Source organism: Oncorhynchus tshawytscha, linkage group LG16 (genome assembly GCF_018296145.1).
Source record: "Oncorhynchus tshawytscha isolate Ot180627B linkage group LG16, Otsh_v2.0, whole genome shotgun sequence".
Taxonomy (NCBI): Eukaryota; Metazoa; Chordata; class Actinopteri; order Salmoniformes; family Salmonidae; genus Oncorhynchus; species Oncorhynchus tshawytscha.
In genome coordinates, this window is record NC_056444.1 from 52214166 (window position 1) to 52227091 (window position 12926).

General features: G+C 44.0%; 1 protein-coding gene across 1 annotated transcript; it reads right to left on the reverse strand.

Moving 5' to 3' along the window:
* Nucleotides 1–6696: 6696 nt before the first annotated feature.
* On the reverse strand, nucleotides 6697–12379 carry plagx (pleiomorphic adenoma gene X). Its single transcript, XM_024375344.2, has 2 exons — nucleotides 12242–12379; nucleotides 6697–11311 (listed from the first exon to the last, which is right to left on the reverse strand). The coding sequence occupies exon 2, from the start codon at nucleotides 10810–10812 to the stop codon at nucleotides 9532–9534; it is 1281 nt and encodes a 426-aa protein (XP_024231112.1). The 5' UTR covers nucleotides 10813–11311; nucleotides 12242–12379; the 3' UTR covers nucleotides 6697–9531.
* Nucleotides 12380–12926: the final 547 nt, after the last annotated feature.

Sequence of the window (12926 nt, forward strand, 5' to 3'; positions counted from 1 at the left end):
AACATCCTGCACGGTGTTGGGCTGTAAGCCCAACCCCCACCTGTGGACTTCGGGCCCTCACACCACCCTCATGGAGTCTGTTTCTGACCGTTTGAGCAGACACATGCACATTTGTGGCCTGCTGGAGGTCATTTTGCAGGGCTCTGGCAGTGCTCCTCCTTGCACAAAGGCGGAGGTAGCGGTCCTGCTGCTGGGTTGTTGCCCTCCTACGGCCTCCTCCACGTCTCCTGATGTACTGGCCTGTCTCCTGGTAGCGCCTCCATGCTCTGGACACTACGCTGACAGACACAGCAAATCTTCTTGCCACAGCTCGCATTGATGTGCCATCCTGGATGAGCTGCACTACCTGAGCCACTTGTGTGGGTTGTAGACTCCGTCTCATGCTACCACTAGAATGAAAGCACCGCCAGCATTCAAAAGTGACCAAAACATCAGCCAGGAAGCATAGGAACTGAGAAGTGGTCTGTGGTCACCACCTGCAGAACCACTCCTTTATTGGGGGTGTCTTACTAATTGCCTATAATTTCTACCTGCTGTCTATTCCATTTGCACAACAGCATGTGAAATTTATTGTCAATCAGTGTTGCTTCCTAAGTGGACAGTTTCACAGAAGTGTGATTGACTTGGAGTTACATTGTGTTGTTTAAGTGTTCCCTTTATTTTTTTGAGCGGTGTACTTTGTATCCTTGTGTTTACATTATTTTGGCATTAACCTGTATATCTGAATTCCAAAATGAAACAAATTGGAAAGAGTATCTGAAACAGGAAGAGTATTATGGCAGAACAGTATCTGATAGTTTAGTGAGAGGCTACAACACCAATAGGTATGCTATTTAGGAGTCTGGAAAAGTCTTTACTAGAAGACTTGTCCAAACTGAGACAATTAGCCAAGACCCAGACATCTGGATCACTGTCTTCTGTGCACAAATACTGGATTGTTTTTGTGTGCACATGCTCTCCATCAGATACACTGCATCTATGTCCTGCTCTTGATGTCTGTCTGGCCTATCATGCATACCTTGGTTATCTGCTACTGTTTCGCAACCCTTGGCACACTTGACCCTTGCTTGCCTATTTCTGGACCATAAGGCTGTAGCTGGAAGAGATAACAGAGAACCAGCTCACTGCGGCTTTCTCCTCTCTGGATGAGACCAACCCCACTGTGACTAACCAGTACTGGTCTTTCTGCTCATCGTGTACCTGATCTTACTTTATTCTTCCTACTCTTGTCTTCTACTGTTTTCATTGATCTAAGAGGTAGGTAGAATTTGAAGAGTGCCAACCTTTGTATTTGTTGAGGGAGCTGTAACCAACTCTGCTGACCTTTGTAGCATATGTAACTAGTAACAATTTGTAGCATTTGTAACGATCACTTCCATTTCCTGAGGATAACTGTGATGATAGCCTCAAATCTGTGCCTGTCTTCTGTGACTCTTGCCTCTGCTTCTAGTCTAAAGGCTGGTTTTGCAGAGGCCTGTTGAGGGCCACTGTTCGTCCATAATGGGTTCAGGGCATTGTCCGCCAGCAGTCTCACTTCCTACAGACCTACCTGTCCTAGAGGCCAAAGTAGATCACTTGGATGAGCTCTCCAGAGGAATAAGCGCCTGCTCCATCTGCCCCACCTGCAGTCTGCACAGCGGCCAGCGAGAGGCGACAGAGAGACAGCTTTTGGCCCATTCCAGGCCGCTAGAGAACTTCAAATCAAAGTTTATTTGTCACGTGCGCCGAATACAACAGGTGTAGACCTTACAGTGAAATGCTTACTTACAGGCTCTAACCAATAGTGCGAAAAAAAGGTATGTGTGTGTGTGTGTGTGTGTGTGTGTGTAGGTAAGTAAAGAAATAAAACAACAGTAAAAATACATTTGAAAATAACAGTAGTAAGGCTATATACAGATACTGGTTAGTCAGGCTTATTGAGGTAGTATGTACATGTAGGTATGGTTAAAGTGACTAGGCATATATGATGAACAGAGAGTAGCAGTAGCGTAAAAAGAGGGGTTGGCGGGTGGTGGGACACAATGCAGATAGCCCGGTTAGCCATTGTGCGGGAGCACTGGTTGGTCGGGCCAATTGAGGTAGTATGTACATGAATGTATAGTTAAAGTGACTATGCATATATGAGAAACAGAGAGTAGCAACAGTGTAAAAGAGGGGTGGGGGGGGGCACACAATCCAAATAGTCTGGGTAACCATTTGGTTACCGGTTCAAGAGTCTTATGGCTTGGAGGTAAAAACTGTTGAGAAACCTTTTTGTCCTGGACTTGGCACTCCGGTACCACTTGCCCAGTCTATGACTGGGGTGGCTGGGGTCTTTGACAATTTTTAGGGTCTTCCTCTGTCACCGCCTGGTGTTGAGGTCCTGGATGGCAGGCAGCTTTGCCCCAGTGCTGTACTGGGCCATACGCACTACCCTCTGAAGTAACTTGCGGTCAGAGGCCGAGCAATTGCCATACCAGGCAGTGATGCAACCGGTCAAGATACTCTCTATGTTGCAGCTGTAGAACCTTTTGAGGATCTCAGGACCCATGCCAAGTCTTTTTAGTTTCCTGTTGGGGAATAGGCTTTGTCATGCCCTCTTCACGACTGTCTTGGTGTGTTTGGACCATTCTAGTTTGTTGTTGATGTGGACACCAAGGAACTTGAAGCTCTCAACCGGCTCCACTACAGCCCTGTCGATGAGAATAGGGGCGTGCTCGGTGCTCCTTTTCCTGTAGTCCACAATCATCTCCTTAGTCTTGGTTACGTTGAGGGATAGGTTGTTATTCTGGCACCACCCAGCCAGGTCTCTGACCTCCTCCCTATAGGCTGTCTCGTCGTTGTCGGTGATCAGGCCAACCAACTTGGAGAAGATGAGAAAAATGCAGAGGACTTTAGAGGGCCTGACCAAAGGTAACAAGTTGAATGACATATTGTATCATTGTTCACAGACTTAAGTTTGACTGAGCTCACTACATTTCAAAAAGGTTGTATTTCAATGTCTCAACCAACGCCATGTGATTAATCTGAATGAAAGTTTCAAACAGCATTTGAAAGATGAATAGCTGTGAAGTGGAAATAAATTACAATGATTTTGCTCTCTCAATGTTGATGTTACAACAATGCTCATGCTATTGTGAAAATGAGAGGCTTGTAGGAAATGTGTCCAACTTCCATTGAAGACTATTCTGTTTTGTCTTGTAACTGAGGTCTGGAGCAAAGGGCCCCCCACCCCCACACCTGCCAGGGTAATTTCCAAGCCCCACCCATCGAGCCACTACCTAGGACAGTATCTCTGCCAGGCAGGACCTCACTTGTCACTGCTAAGTTAACTTGAGTCGGTTTCCTCATTGTGTGAATGGTTAAATGTACTTTTACCATGTTGATAAATGTCAACATGATATAAATACATATATTTATTTTTTACAGGTACATATTTGTATGTTGACATTTGCCTGTGAAAAAAGGTGAATAACGAGGTGCAGGCGATGAACCAGCTGAGTCATCCCAACATCCTCCAGCTCTACGAGGTCTTTGAGGCCAAGCACCAGCTGGTGTTAATTCTGGAATAGGAAGTTGGTACTCTTCCTTCATATTCCATTCTGATATTCCTTGTCATGAACTCCATTACACTGTAGTGCTTCCCAACATTCTACATATAATTTAACAGGGATCAATAAATTAACAATTCATTAATATACTTTACTGATCTCCTGAGGGGAGATTTGGTTTGCTGGCAGCATACACTAAAGTACAAAATACAGACATTCAGAGACATACAGTGGGACAAAAAAGTATTTAGTCAGCCACCAATTGTGCAAGTTCTCCCACTTAAAAAGATGAGAGAGGCCTGTAATTTTCATCATAGGTACACTTCAACTATGACAGACAAAAAGAGAAAAAAAATCCAGAAAATCACATTGTAGGATTTTTTATGAATTTATTTGCAAATTATGGTGGAAAATAAGTATTTGGTCAATAACAAAAGTTTATCTCAATACTTTGTTATATACCCTTTGTTGGCAATGTCAGAGGTCAAACGTTTTCTGTAAGTCTTCACAAGGTTTTCATACACTGTTGCTAGTATTTTGGCCCATTCCTCCATGCAGATCTCCTCTAGAGCAGTGATGTTTTGGGGCTGTTGCTGGGCAACACAGACTTTCAACTCCCTCCAACGATTTTCTATGGGGTTGAGATCTGGAGACTGGCTAGGCCACTCCAGGACCTTGAAATGCTTCTTACGAAGCCACTCCTTCATTGCTCGGGCGGTGTGTTTGGGATCATTGTCATGCTGAAAGACCCAGCCACGTTTCATCTTCAATGCCCTTGCTGATGGAAGGAGGTTTTCACTCAAAATCTCACGATACATGGCCCCATTCATTCTTTTCTTTACACGGATCAGTCGTCCTGGTCCCTTTGCAGAAAAACAGCCCCAAAGCATGTTTCCACCCCCATGCTTCACAGTAGGTATGGTGTTCTTTGGATGCAACTCAGCATTCTTTGTCCTCCAAAGACGACGAGTTGAGTTTTTACCAAAAAGTTATATTTTGGTTTGATCTGACCATATGACATTCTCCCAATCTTCTTCTGGATCATCCAAATGCTCTCTAGCAAACTACAGACGGGCCTGGACATGTACTGGCTTAAGCAGGGGGACACGTCTGGCACTGCAGGATTTGAGTCCCTGGCGGCGTAGTGTGTTACTGATGGTAGGCTTTGTTACTTTGGTCCCAGCTCTCTGCAGGTCATTCACTAGGTCCCCCCGTGTGGTTCTGGGATTTTTGCTCACCGTTCTTGTGATCATTTTGACCCCACGGGGTGAGATCTTGCGTGGAGCCCCAGATCGAGGGAGATTATCAGTGGTCTTGTATGTCTTCCATTTCCTAATAATTGCTCCCACAGTTGATTTCTTCAAACCAAGCTGCTTACATATTGCAGATTCAGTCTTCCCAGCCTGGTGCAGGTCTACAATTTTGTTTCTGGTGTCCTTTGACAGCTCTTTGGTCTTGGCCATAGTGGAGTTTGGAGTGTGACTGTTTGAGGTTGTGGACAGGTGTCTTTTATACCGATAACAAGTTCAAACAGGTGCCATTAATACAGGTAACGAGTGGAGGACAGCGGAGGCTCTTAAAGAAGAAGTTACAGGTCTGTGAGAGCCAGAAATCTTGCTTGTTTGTAGGTGACCAAATACTTATATTCCACCATAATTTGCAAATAAATTCATAAAAAATCCTACAATGTGATTTTCTGGATTTTTCCCCCTCATTTTGTCTGTCATAGTTGAAGTGTACCTATGATGAAAATTACAGGCCTCTCTCATCCTTTTAAGTGGGAGAACTTGCACAATTGGTGGCTGACTATATACTTTTTTGCCCCACTGTACATACAGTAGACAGAATCATCCAAAATATGGATACATGACGAAACAAAGTGCATTACATCCATCAAATAAAAGAACACAATGGAAAGGGGAAAGGAGCAGCGGAGTTGGTCAGCGTGCTGTCTGTGTGTGGCAGTGTTGAGGGTGGAGAGCTGTTTGAAAGGATCGTGGATGAGAGTGCACCGCTGACCGAGGTGGATGCCATGGTGTTTGCCAAGCGGATCTGTGAAAAGGTCAGCTACATGCATCAGTTGTACGTCCTCCACCTCGACCTGAAAGTGAGTATGGTGGACTCGATATGCATTGTCTCAAACCAGATTTTAAGGCCCACCACCAACTGTCACAAATGACAAGACACATTTTAATCACCACTTGAAGCACTGCGTGGTCACTCACCATGAATCAAAGAGGCACTCATGCATGTGTCGGTGTCATGAAAAGTAATCAATGGTTCTTTTATCCACTACAATGTTTACAACCGGAGAATATCCTTTGTGTGAATCACACTGGCCATCAGGTGAAGATTATCGACTTTGGGCTGGTCAGAAGGTAATCCCTCCTTTCTCCACAGCTGTGTGTGTGTTGGGGGCTTTATTGTGAGTAGCTCTCTCAAAGGTAACCTTGAAAATGAATGTTCTTTCTTCCTGGGAATCAGCTACAGGTCACGGGTAGGCTCTGAGTCAATTTTAGAACCCCTGAATTTCTGGCCCCAGAGGTGGTCAACTTTGACTTTGTGTCCTTCCCCACAGATGTGGACCTTAGGGGTCATCACTTATATGCTGCGAGTCTAATATACACTACATTAACAAAAGTATGTGATTATTACAGTTTAATTGCAATACTTCTACCCGTTTCCCTGTTTGGCCAGAGGACGAATAAGTGCTGCAGTGTCTAAGACGCCCGTGGCGCAACAACATTGCAGAGAAGGCTAAGGGCAGCAATATAGTACTGAAGTCCCAGGTCCTACTGAAGAAATACCTGGCGAAGAGACTATGGAAGATCATCAGTTCAACAGATTTCCTACACCACACATGTTACTCTGGTTCATTTTGTGTTTAGAAGATATATTGTTTACATTACAGTAGTTTTATCATCTTTGCACTGCAATCAACTTCATGTAAATTGATTCGGGTCTACCAGTTGATGAGATGCAACGAAGCTTCCTGCCTTGCTCACTGTATGTTGTAAATGTGCTTCTGACCTCTTCCGTTGGACTGCATTCCTGTAAAGACTTCCCTCACAATCAGTCAGAAGATCCTCATCTTGGTCTGTCTGTGTAAAATAAACTGGTGTGTGATTAAATAGTGGCTACGCTACATCATTTGACTCGTAAAATGTACATAAATGTTCTTTAATGTTTGTACCTTTTCGTGTGGAAATGTATGGAAGCAAATTCATGCCAAAACAAATGACATTACACCTATAGAGGAAATGTGTTCGATAGTGAAATATCAATCTATTTGTTTACTTTAATGTTCACATTCTGACAATAAGAAAATGCTTCAAAGATAATATGATAAGAGCAATTCTTATTTTGTAACTTCTTCTACAGGGTGATGGTACTAACAGCAAGAGGGTAGTCCTAAAAGCTAACGGGGATGTTTGCCTAAATAGTAGCTCATTTTACTGCAGGCAACACCGCAATTCAATACAACAAAATCACCATTTAACATAATATAATGGGAACTTAATTATTGTGCTAACATCCTTCCGTCAATATGCTAAGCTAACCTCAAAACAAATCTAGAACTAAAGTGTGCGTTCGTTGAACTGACAAAAAATAAACTCTACACAATAATATGAAGAGTAACAAGTTGCTCTTTTCTGAGGTAGTCAACGGTCACGTTCCGGGCCGACTACATTGCAGACAGGTGCATTGCATCAACCAATGGTGGCATGTTACGTCATCGACTGTACAGCCGGGCATCAGATTGCTATATCATATGATGTGGTTGGCAGATATCTTAAAACACCTATCCAGGTGTTGTGAGATCTGGCAGGCATCTGCAATGTAGTCAGTCTGGAATGCGGCAAACAAGTATAAAATAAACATGGGTGTGGAATAGAGATCTACATATCAGGATAGGATATAATACATGAGAACTGGTAAAAGAGACAATGTTCAAGGAGATGTTATACAACATTTTCCGTACTGCTTGTTACACTTCTTGTTATATTTTTAGATTACACCGGTGACAGAATATGGCAGAAAAAAAATAACATATACTATAATAGTATAGAGGTAGAAAGAATATGGGTCAATTAATATCACTGTATGTTGTATCAACAACAAAAAAAAGCAACTAGATTCATAAAACCTACATTTTCACTTTAGATCTAATGGCACAACTCAGAGCCAAAGTAAATTGGAAAGATATAGACCTACCCTAACCCCACAGGACATAATTCTGTTTAGCTGTTCATCTAGGAGAACATGTTGTTGAGGTAAAAGGAACAAAACATTTTTTAAGACATCAATTCTTTCCTTTCATAATGTCATAAGTGCTTTAACACAGTCGAGAGTAGGCATCCAAGAGGCACAACAGTAGCATTTTTTAAGACATCGGTGCGACATTTCACTGAATACAGGATACAGTCAATGATATGCAGTAATACGAAACCCATTTCAGTAAAACTCTCTAAAGAGGTGTTTGCCAAACCTCTCGAGTACCCCCTGCAATTCCACTTATTTGGTCTATACCAGAACACGCACAGCTGATTTAAAACGTCAACTTAAACAATAAGGCCCGGGGAGGTGTGGTATATGGCCAATATACCACGGTTCAAGGCTGATCTTATACACGACTCAATAAGGAGTGCTTAGATACAGCCATTAGCTATGGTATAACGGCCATTTACCACAAACCCCTGAGGTGCCTTAATGCTATTATAAACTGGTTACCGATGTAATTAGAACAGTAAATAAATGTGTCATACCCGTGGAATACGGTCTGATATACCACGGCTTTCAGCCAATCAGCATTTAGGGCTCAAACCACCCAGTTTATTATAATAATCAAGCCCTTGATTACTTGAACCAGTGTGCTAAAACTGTCTGGAACAGACCAAATAAGTGGAATGGGGTACTGGGTAGAGGAAACTTCTTTAAAGTAACTTAAAAATTAAACGTGTCTAGTTTTTGTATAAATAAGCATTACATGATGACACAAAAGTACAATGTTATGCAAACTGATGTTATATATCTAGCATAACAATTGTCATCAAAGTAAATCACATTGTTGAAAAAAAATAATCAAGATGAGTGGCAGGTGTCATGTAGCACTTATGTCCACATTGTATAGACCTGACGCGATCTTTCCAAAGTGCAACCACTTGGCCTATTTCTAACAGGTTCCAGTAAAACAACATTTGGGTTGCTAAAAGACTATTCTCCTTCTGCTCAAGTTTATTTTAATCGGATGAGGTAATACTGATGAGGTGGTTCATTGTGTTCAACGTCATAATGGAAATTATTGCCACCGAAAGCTTAATGAGCATCGTTTTTAAAGACTGAAAATGTATGTATTTTTTAAATATATTTTTTTAAATGCAAGCACATTGAAAGCATATACACCACACGATGAAAAGTATGTGGACACCTGCTATCTGGAACAGTTGACTGAGGCAGCTCTAGCAGGGCAGAAATTTGACAAATTGACTTGTTGAAAAGGTGGAATCCAATGACGGTGCCACGTTGAAAGTAAGAGCTCTTCAGTAAGGCCATTCTATTGCCAATGTTCGTCTATGGAGATTGTATGGCTGTGTGCTCGATTCTATACACCTGTCTGCAACAGGTGTGGCGCAAATAGCCCAATACACTGATTTGAAGGGTGTCCACATACTTTTGTATATATAGTGTATGTATCACTTGTGTATTCTGGTCATTTTAGACCAGGGATGGGCAACTGACCTGTGGATCAATGCACCAATGCATCAATGCACACATTTGTAGAAATGAATGAAATTTGTTATAAAATTTCTAAATCTTCACTCTGCCCCATTGCTAAACATGTTAACTGTAACCCCCCCCCCTCCCTCTCCGCTGTTAAGAAAGGGGACAACAAAATTCCACTTGCCCATCCCTGTTCTAAACACTCATATTCTATTGGAGGCTTTATTCGTGACTATTTGAAGTGTCCCCTTGGCCTGGTGTTAGAATGGTATCAGGCTGCTCACTGTTGAAAGGCCTGGTAGTAGCGAGGTAGGGAGGTGGAAGTGCTCATTCCAGGGTTGCTGAACCCCTGAGGTAGCTGGTTGTTGTTGTGGTTGTGGGTTCCGGGACCCTGGGGTGCGTGCGGTTGTGGAGGCTGCAGGAAGGTAAGGCCTCCTGGGGCCTGAGAAGGCAGGGGACTGGAGGAGGAGGGCGGCTCAGTGGAGGTGGAGCTAGAGGGGTAGCCAATCACCAGACCTCCCATACTCATATGAGCACTGTAGGGAGGCAAGCCGAACGGCAGGAAGCCCAGGAGAGGACCCAGGTCCATGTTAGCAGCGCATGACAACTCGGCCGAGGAGAGAGCGGGGCTCCTGGACAGAATGTGGGGGTCCCCGGCCCCTGGCCCACCCTGGGCTTCTGAGAGCACCTCCCTCTGAGGAGAGGAGGAGGTAGAGGAGGAGGCTGCAGTCAGGTGTGGAGGCAGCCCACTCTGCAGGTCCATGAGAAAGCTCTCCGTGTCAGGGTGGGGGTATGAGGTAGATCCATGCTGGTACCTGGGCATGTGGCCATAAGGCTGCTGTTGCTGCTGGGGCTGGGGAAGGTGGTGGTGGGGATGGGGAGCTGGGTCCGGCATGTGGCGGCCCACCCCCATGGCCGTGGACAGGGAAACCTGCATGAGGGAATGGTGATGGTGGCCCATGCCTGGATTGGACATGGTCTGCAGGGGGTAGCTGCTGTACATGTCCATGGGGAAGGTCTCTATGGGATCCTTTGAGGTGGGCCCCATGCCACATGACACAGGACTCTGCTCCTCCTTTACGGGGCCAGGTGTGGTGGGGGCAGGTGTGGCTGTGGGGGTGGTGGGTGTGGCCTCCTGGACATGGCTCTTTTTCAGGTGGCGTGTCAGATGGTCCCTGCGGCCAAAGCGCTGGGCACAGCGCGGGCACAGGAAGTCCCGGCGGCCCGTGTGCACCACAGCGTGGCGCCGCACATCCTTGCGGGTGTAGAAGCGTCGGTCGCAACGCTCGCACGAATACTTCCTCTCCCTGATTGCGTCGGTGGCACCCCCCAGTGGCTGAGGCCTGTCGGTGTGGCTCCCTAGCTGCTCCAGCAGGGTGGGCTCTCCCTCCTGGAAATGGAGCTCACCAGAGAGGGAGGTGGGGGTGTGAGTGGCCAGAAGGTGGCGCCGGTAACCCAGCTGAGTGCTGTACTGTTTGCCACACTCCTGGCATTGGAACACCTGCCTGTTGGCGTCATGGGCCTGCAGGTGGCTTTTCAGTTGCTCCTTCTGTTGGAACATCTTCTAGCAGAGGGAACAGCGCTGGGTCTTCTGCAGAGGGCAACGGAGCATAAGCCTGAGCAGACTCATGGGGTATTTTAAGAGAGGACCTTCAAACTTGACAACCTTGGCTCCACCCTTAATGGAGAGTGGGGTGTTGAGTGCTGCTGAATGCTGTTAGTGGAGTGTTTCGTACTCTCTCCAGGCGACGGTCTGTCCGCCTGTCTCCCTTTCCAGTACAAGCCTCTATCAGATGGGGTGGTTCTGCAGCAGCAGCTGCCATAGCAACCCAATAGGGCCTGGGCGATGAAAGGAGAGGAGTCAAACACTCAGCCGTTAAAGCTCGGACTGGATGTGTATGAACCTACTTGAGCTTATGTGAGTTGTATGTGTGTGTGTGTGTGTGTCTCTCCAGAGGGTAATTCTTGGGTAAGTTGTGTGGTTCTTCTCCCGGTCTCATCCAGCCACACCAGCCAGAGAAGGGGTTGAATGTGAGTGGCAGTTCTTCATGATTACAGCCCTATATATAAGCACAAATAAGCACAGATCAGCCTATAGTTGTTGTGTGATGAAATTACCCACAGTCACGCTGGTGCCTGACACACCCCATATCTATACCTGTGTAATAACCATAGACATATGTCATTGGTAGTAACAGTGTAATTATATAGTACTTCAGTAATTACTTTGAAATTGTAATGTAATGGAGTTCCTCGGATTTTGCAATTACACAGGTGAAAAAAGGAAAACTGTCGCAATAAATTGAAGTTCAGGATTTAGTACAACGATGGTTATAATTGTGCAAGTGCTGCAGATCAATATTCTAGTCATAGTGCCCTCTTGTGGAAATTGGGTGGCATGATGAGCCAAGGTTTTCTATATTAGAAAATTCTAACTACAAAACCGTCTCTGATCTCAACACAATGTAAAACAAGGTATGTTAGTAACACTTGAAAACCAATCAAGTGTCTAAATACAACGAACATATTGTTAATCATCAACTCGAGCTGCTCAACCTGTATATGATCTTTAATGATGTGTTTCAGAAATGTGTTTTTTAAACGACTATCTAAATCACGCAACGCTAGTCAATTAGAATATAGAGTAAACAGAAAACTGAATAAACGGGACTAGCTAATGTAATTCATGATCGAAAAAACGTAATGGTGGCACGTAGTGCGAAGATAAGGACGAACATTTAAAAAAAACTTTTTTAACACTTTTGTATTCTGAACATTTGGTGAGCGCCAGCGGAACAGTTATGCTTTTCATGATTACAGATAGTAATTAAGTCATTAACAGAAATATACATATTTCACTACTATTTGAAAACTGCAAAAGAAATTCAGCAAGTTCATGTCACGAAGTTGCTCGGCATGAGTCGATTTTTACTATCAGGCTGGCAGACTTATATTTGGGACTTTTCTGTTAGAAATTGGCATAAACGTACCTTTAAAACTTTCGGGAATCGGTTCTTGTTCCTTTTCTCTGAGATATTTTGTAAAACTATTTTATTATTTTCAGGGCCTGGGTTTTCCAGTGCAGCGCTGGAGTTTCAGAGCGCGTGCATTATGGGAGTGTGACGTCAGACACACCGCTTTGACAAACTTTTGCTGTGGTTGCTAAATACGGTTCACCAACACTGATTGACCTAGTATGCGATACTATACTTCATATTAAACTTGAACACTTATGACAATATGACATTATGGGCCCCATATCATGATACTATATAAGAAGAGAAGATGATGGAGGAAGCTCATCTTTTCCATCTCATTTGCTGGTCAAAATCTGGAAATAGTACCTAAATCCATGTTGCAAACAGTTCCTCGATCAATAACTTTGTTGAACTGTTAGCAACATGGATTTAGGTTACATTAGTTGTGGAGTAAGTTTGCATAGCCTACTGTTCAAGTTTTTGTAATTTTCTTCTACAACGTATAGCTTCCAACTATATCACCATGTCAATCTCACAAACTCTGTCCAGGTTTGCATTCATAGCTCCATCCACAAATGTGGTGACATTTCCTTAGCCCCATACCTCAGTTTACAAAAACAATGTGTCAGGATCAGGCTGTTGAGATTACAGTTTATACCTATTTTATTAAGGTGAATATATGTATGTTTTAATGTGG

Excerpts from the sequence above, each read along its gene's own strand:
- plagx (XM_024375344.2), bottom strand. The coding sequence starts at position 10,812 with ATGTTCCAACAGAAGGAGCAACTGAAAAGCCACCTGCAGGCCCATGAC.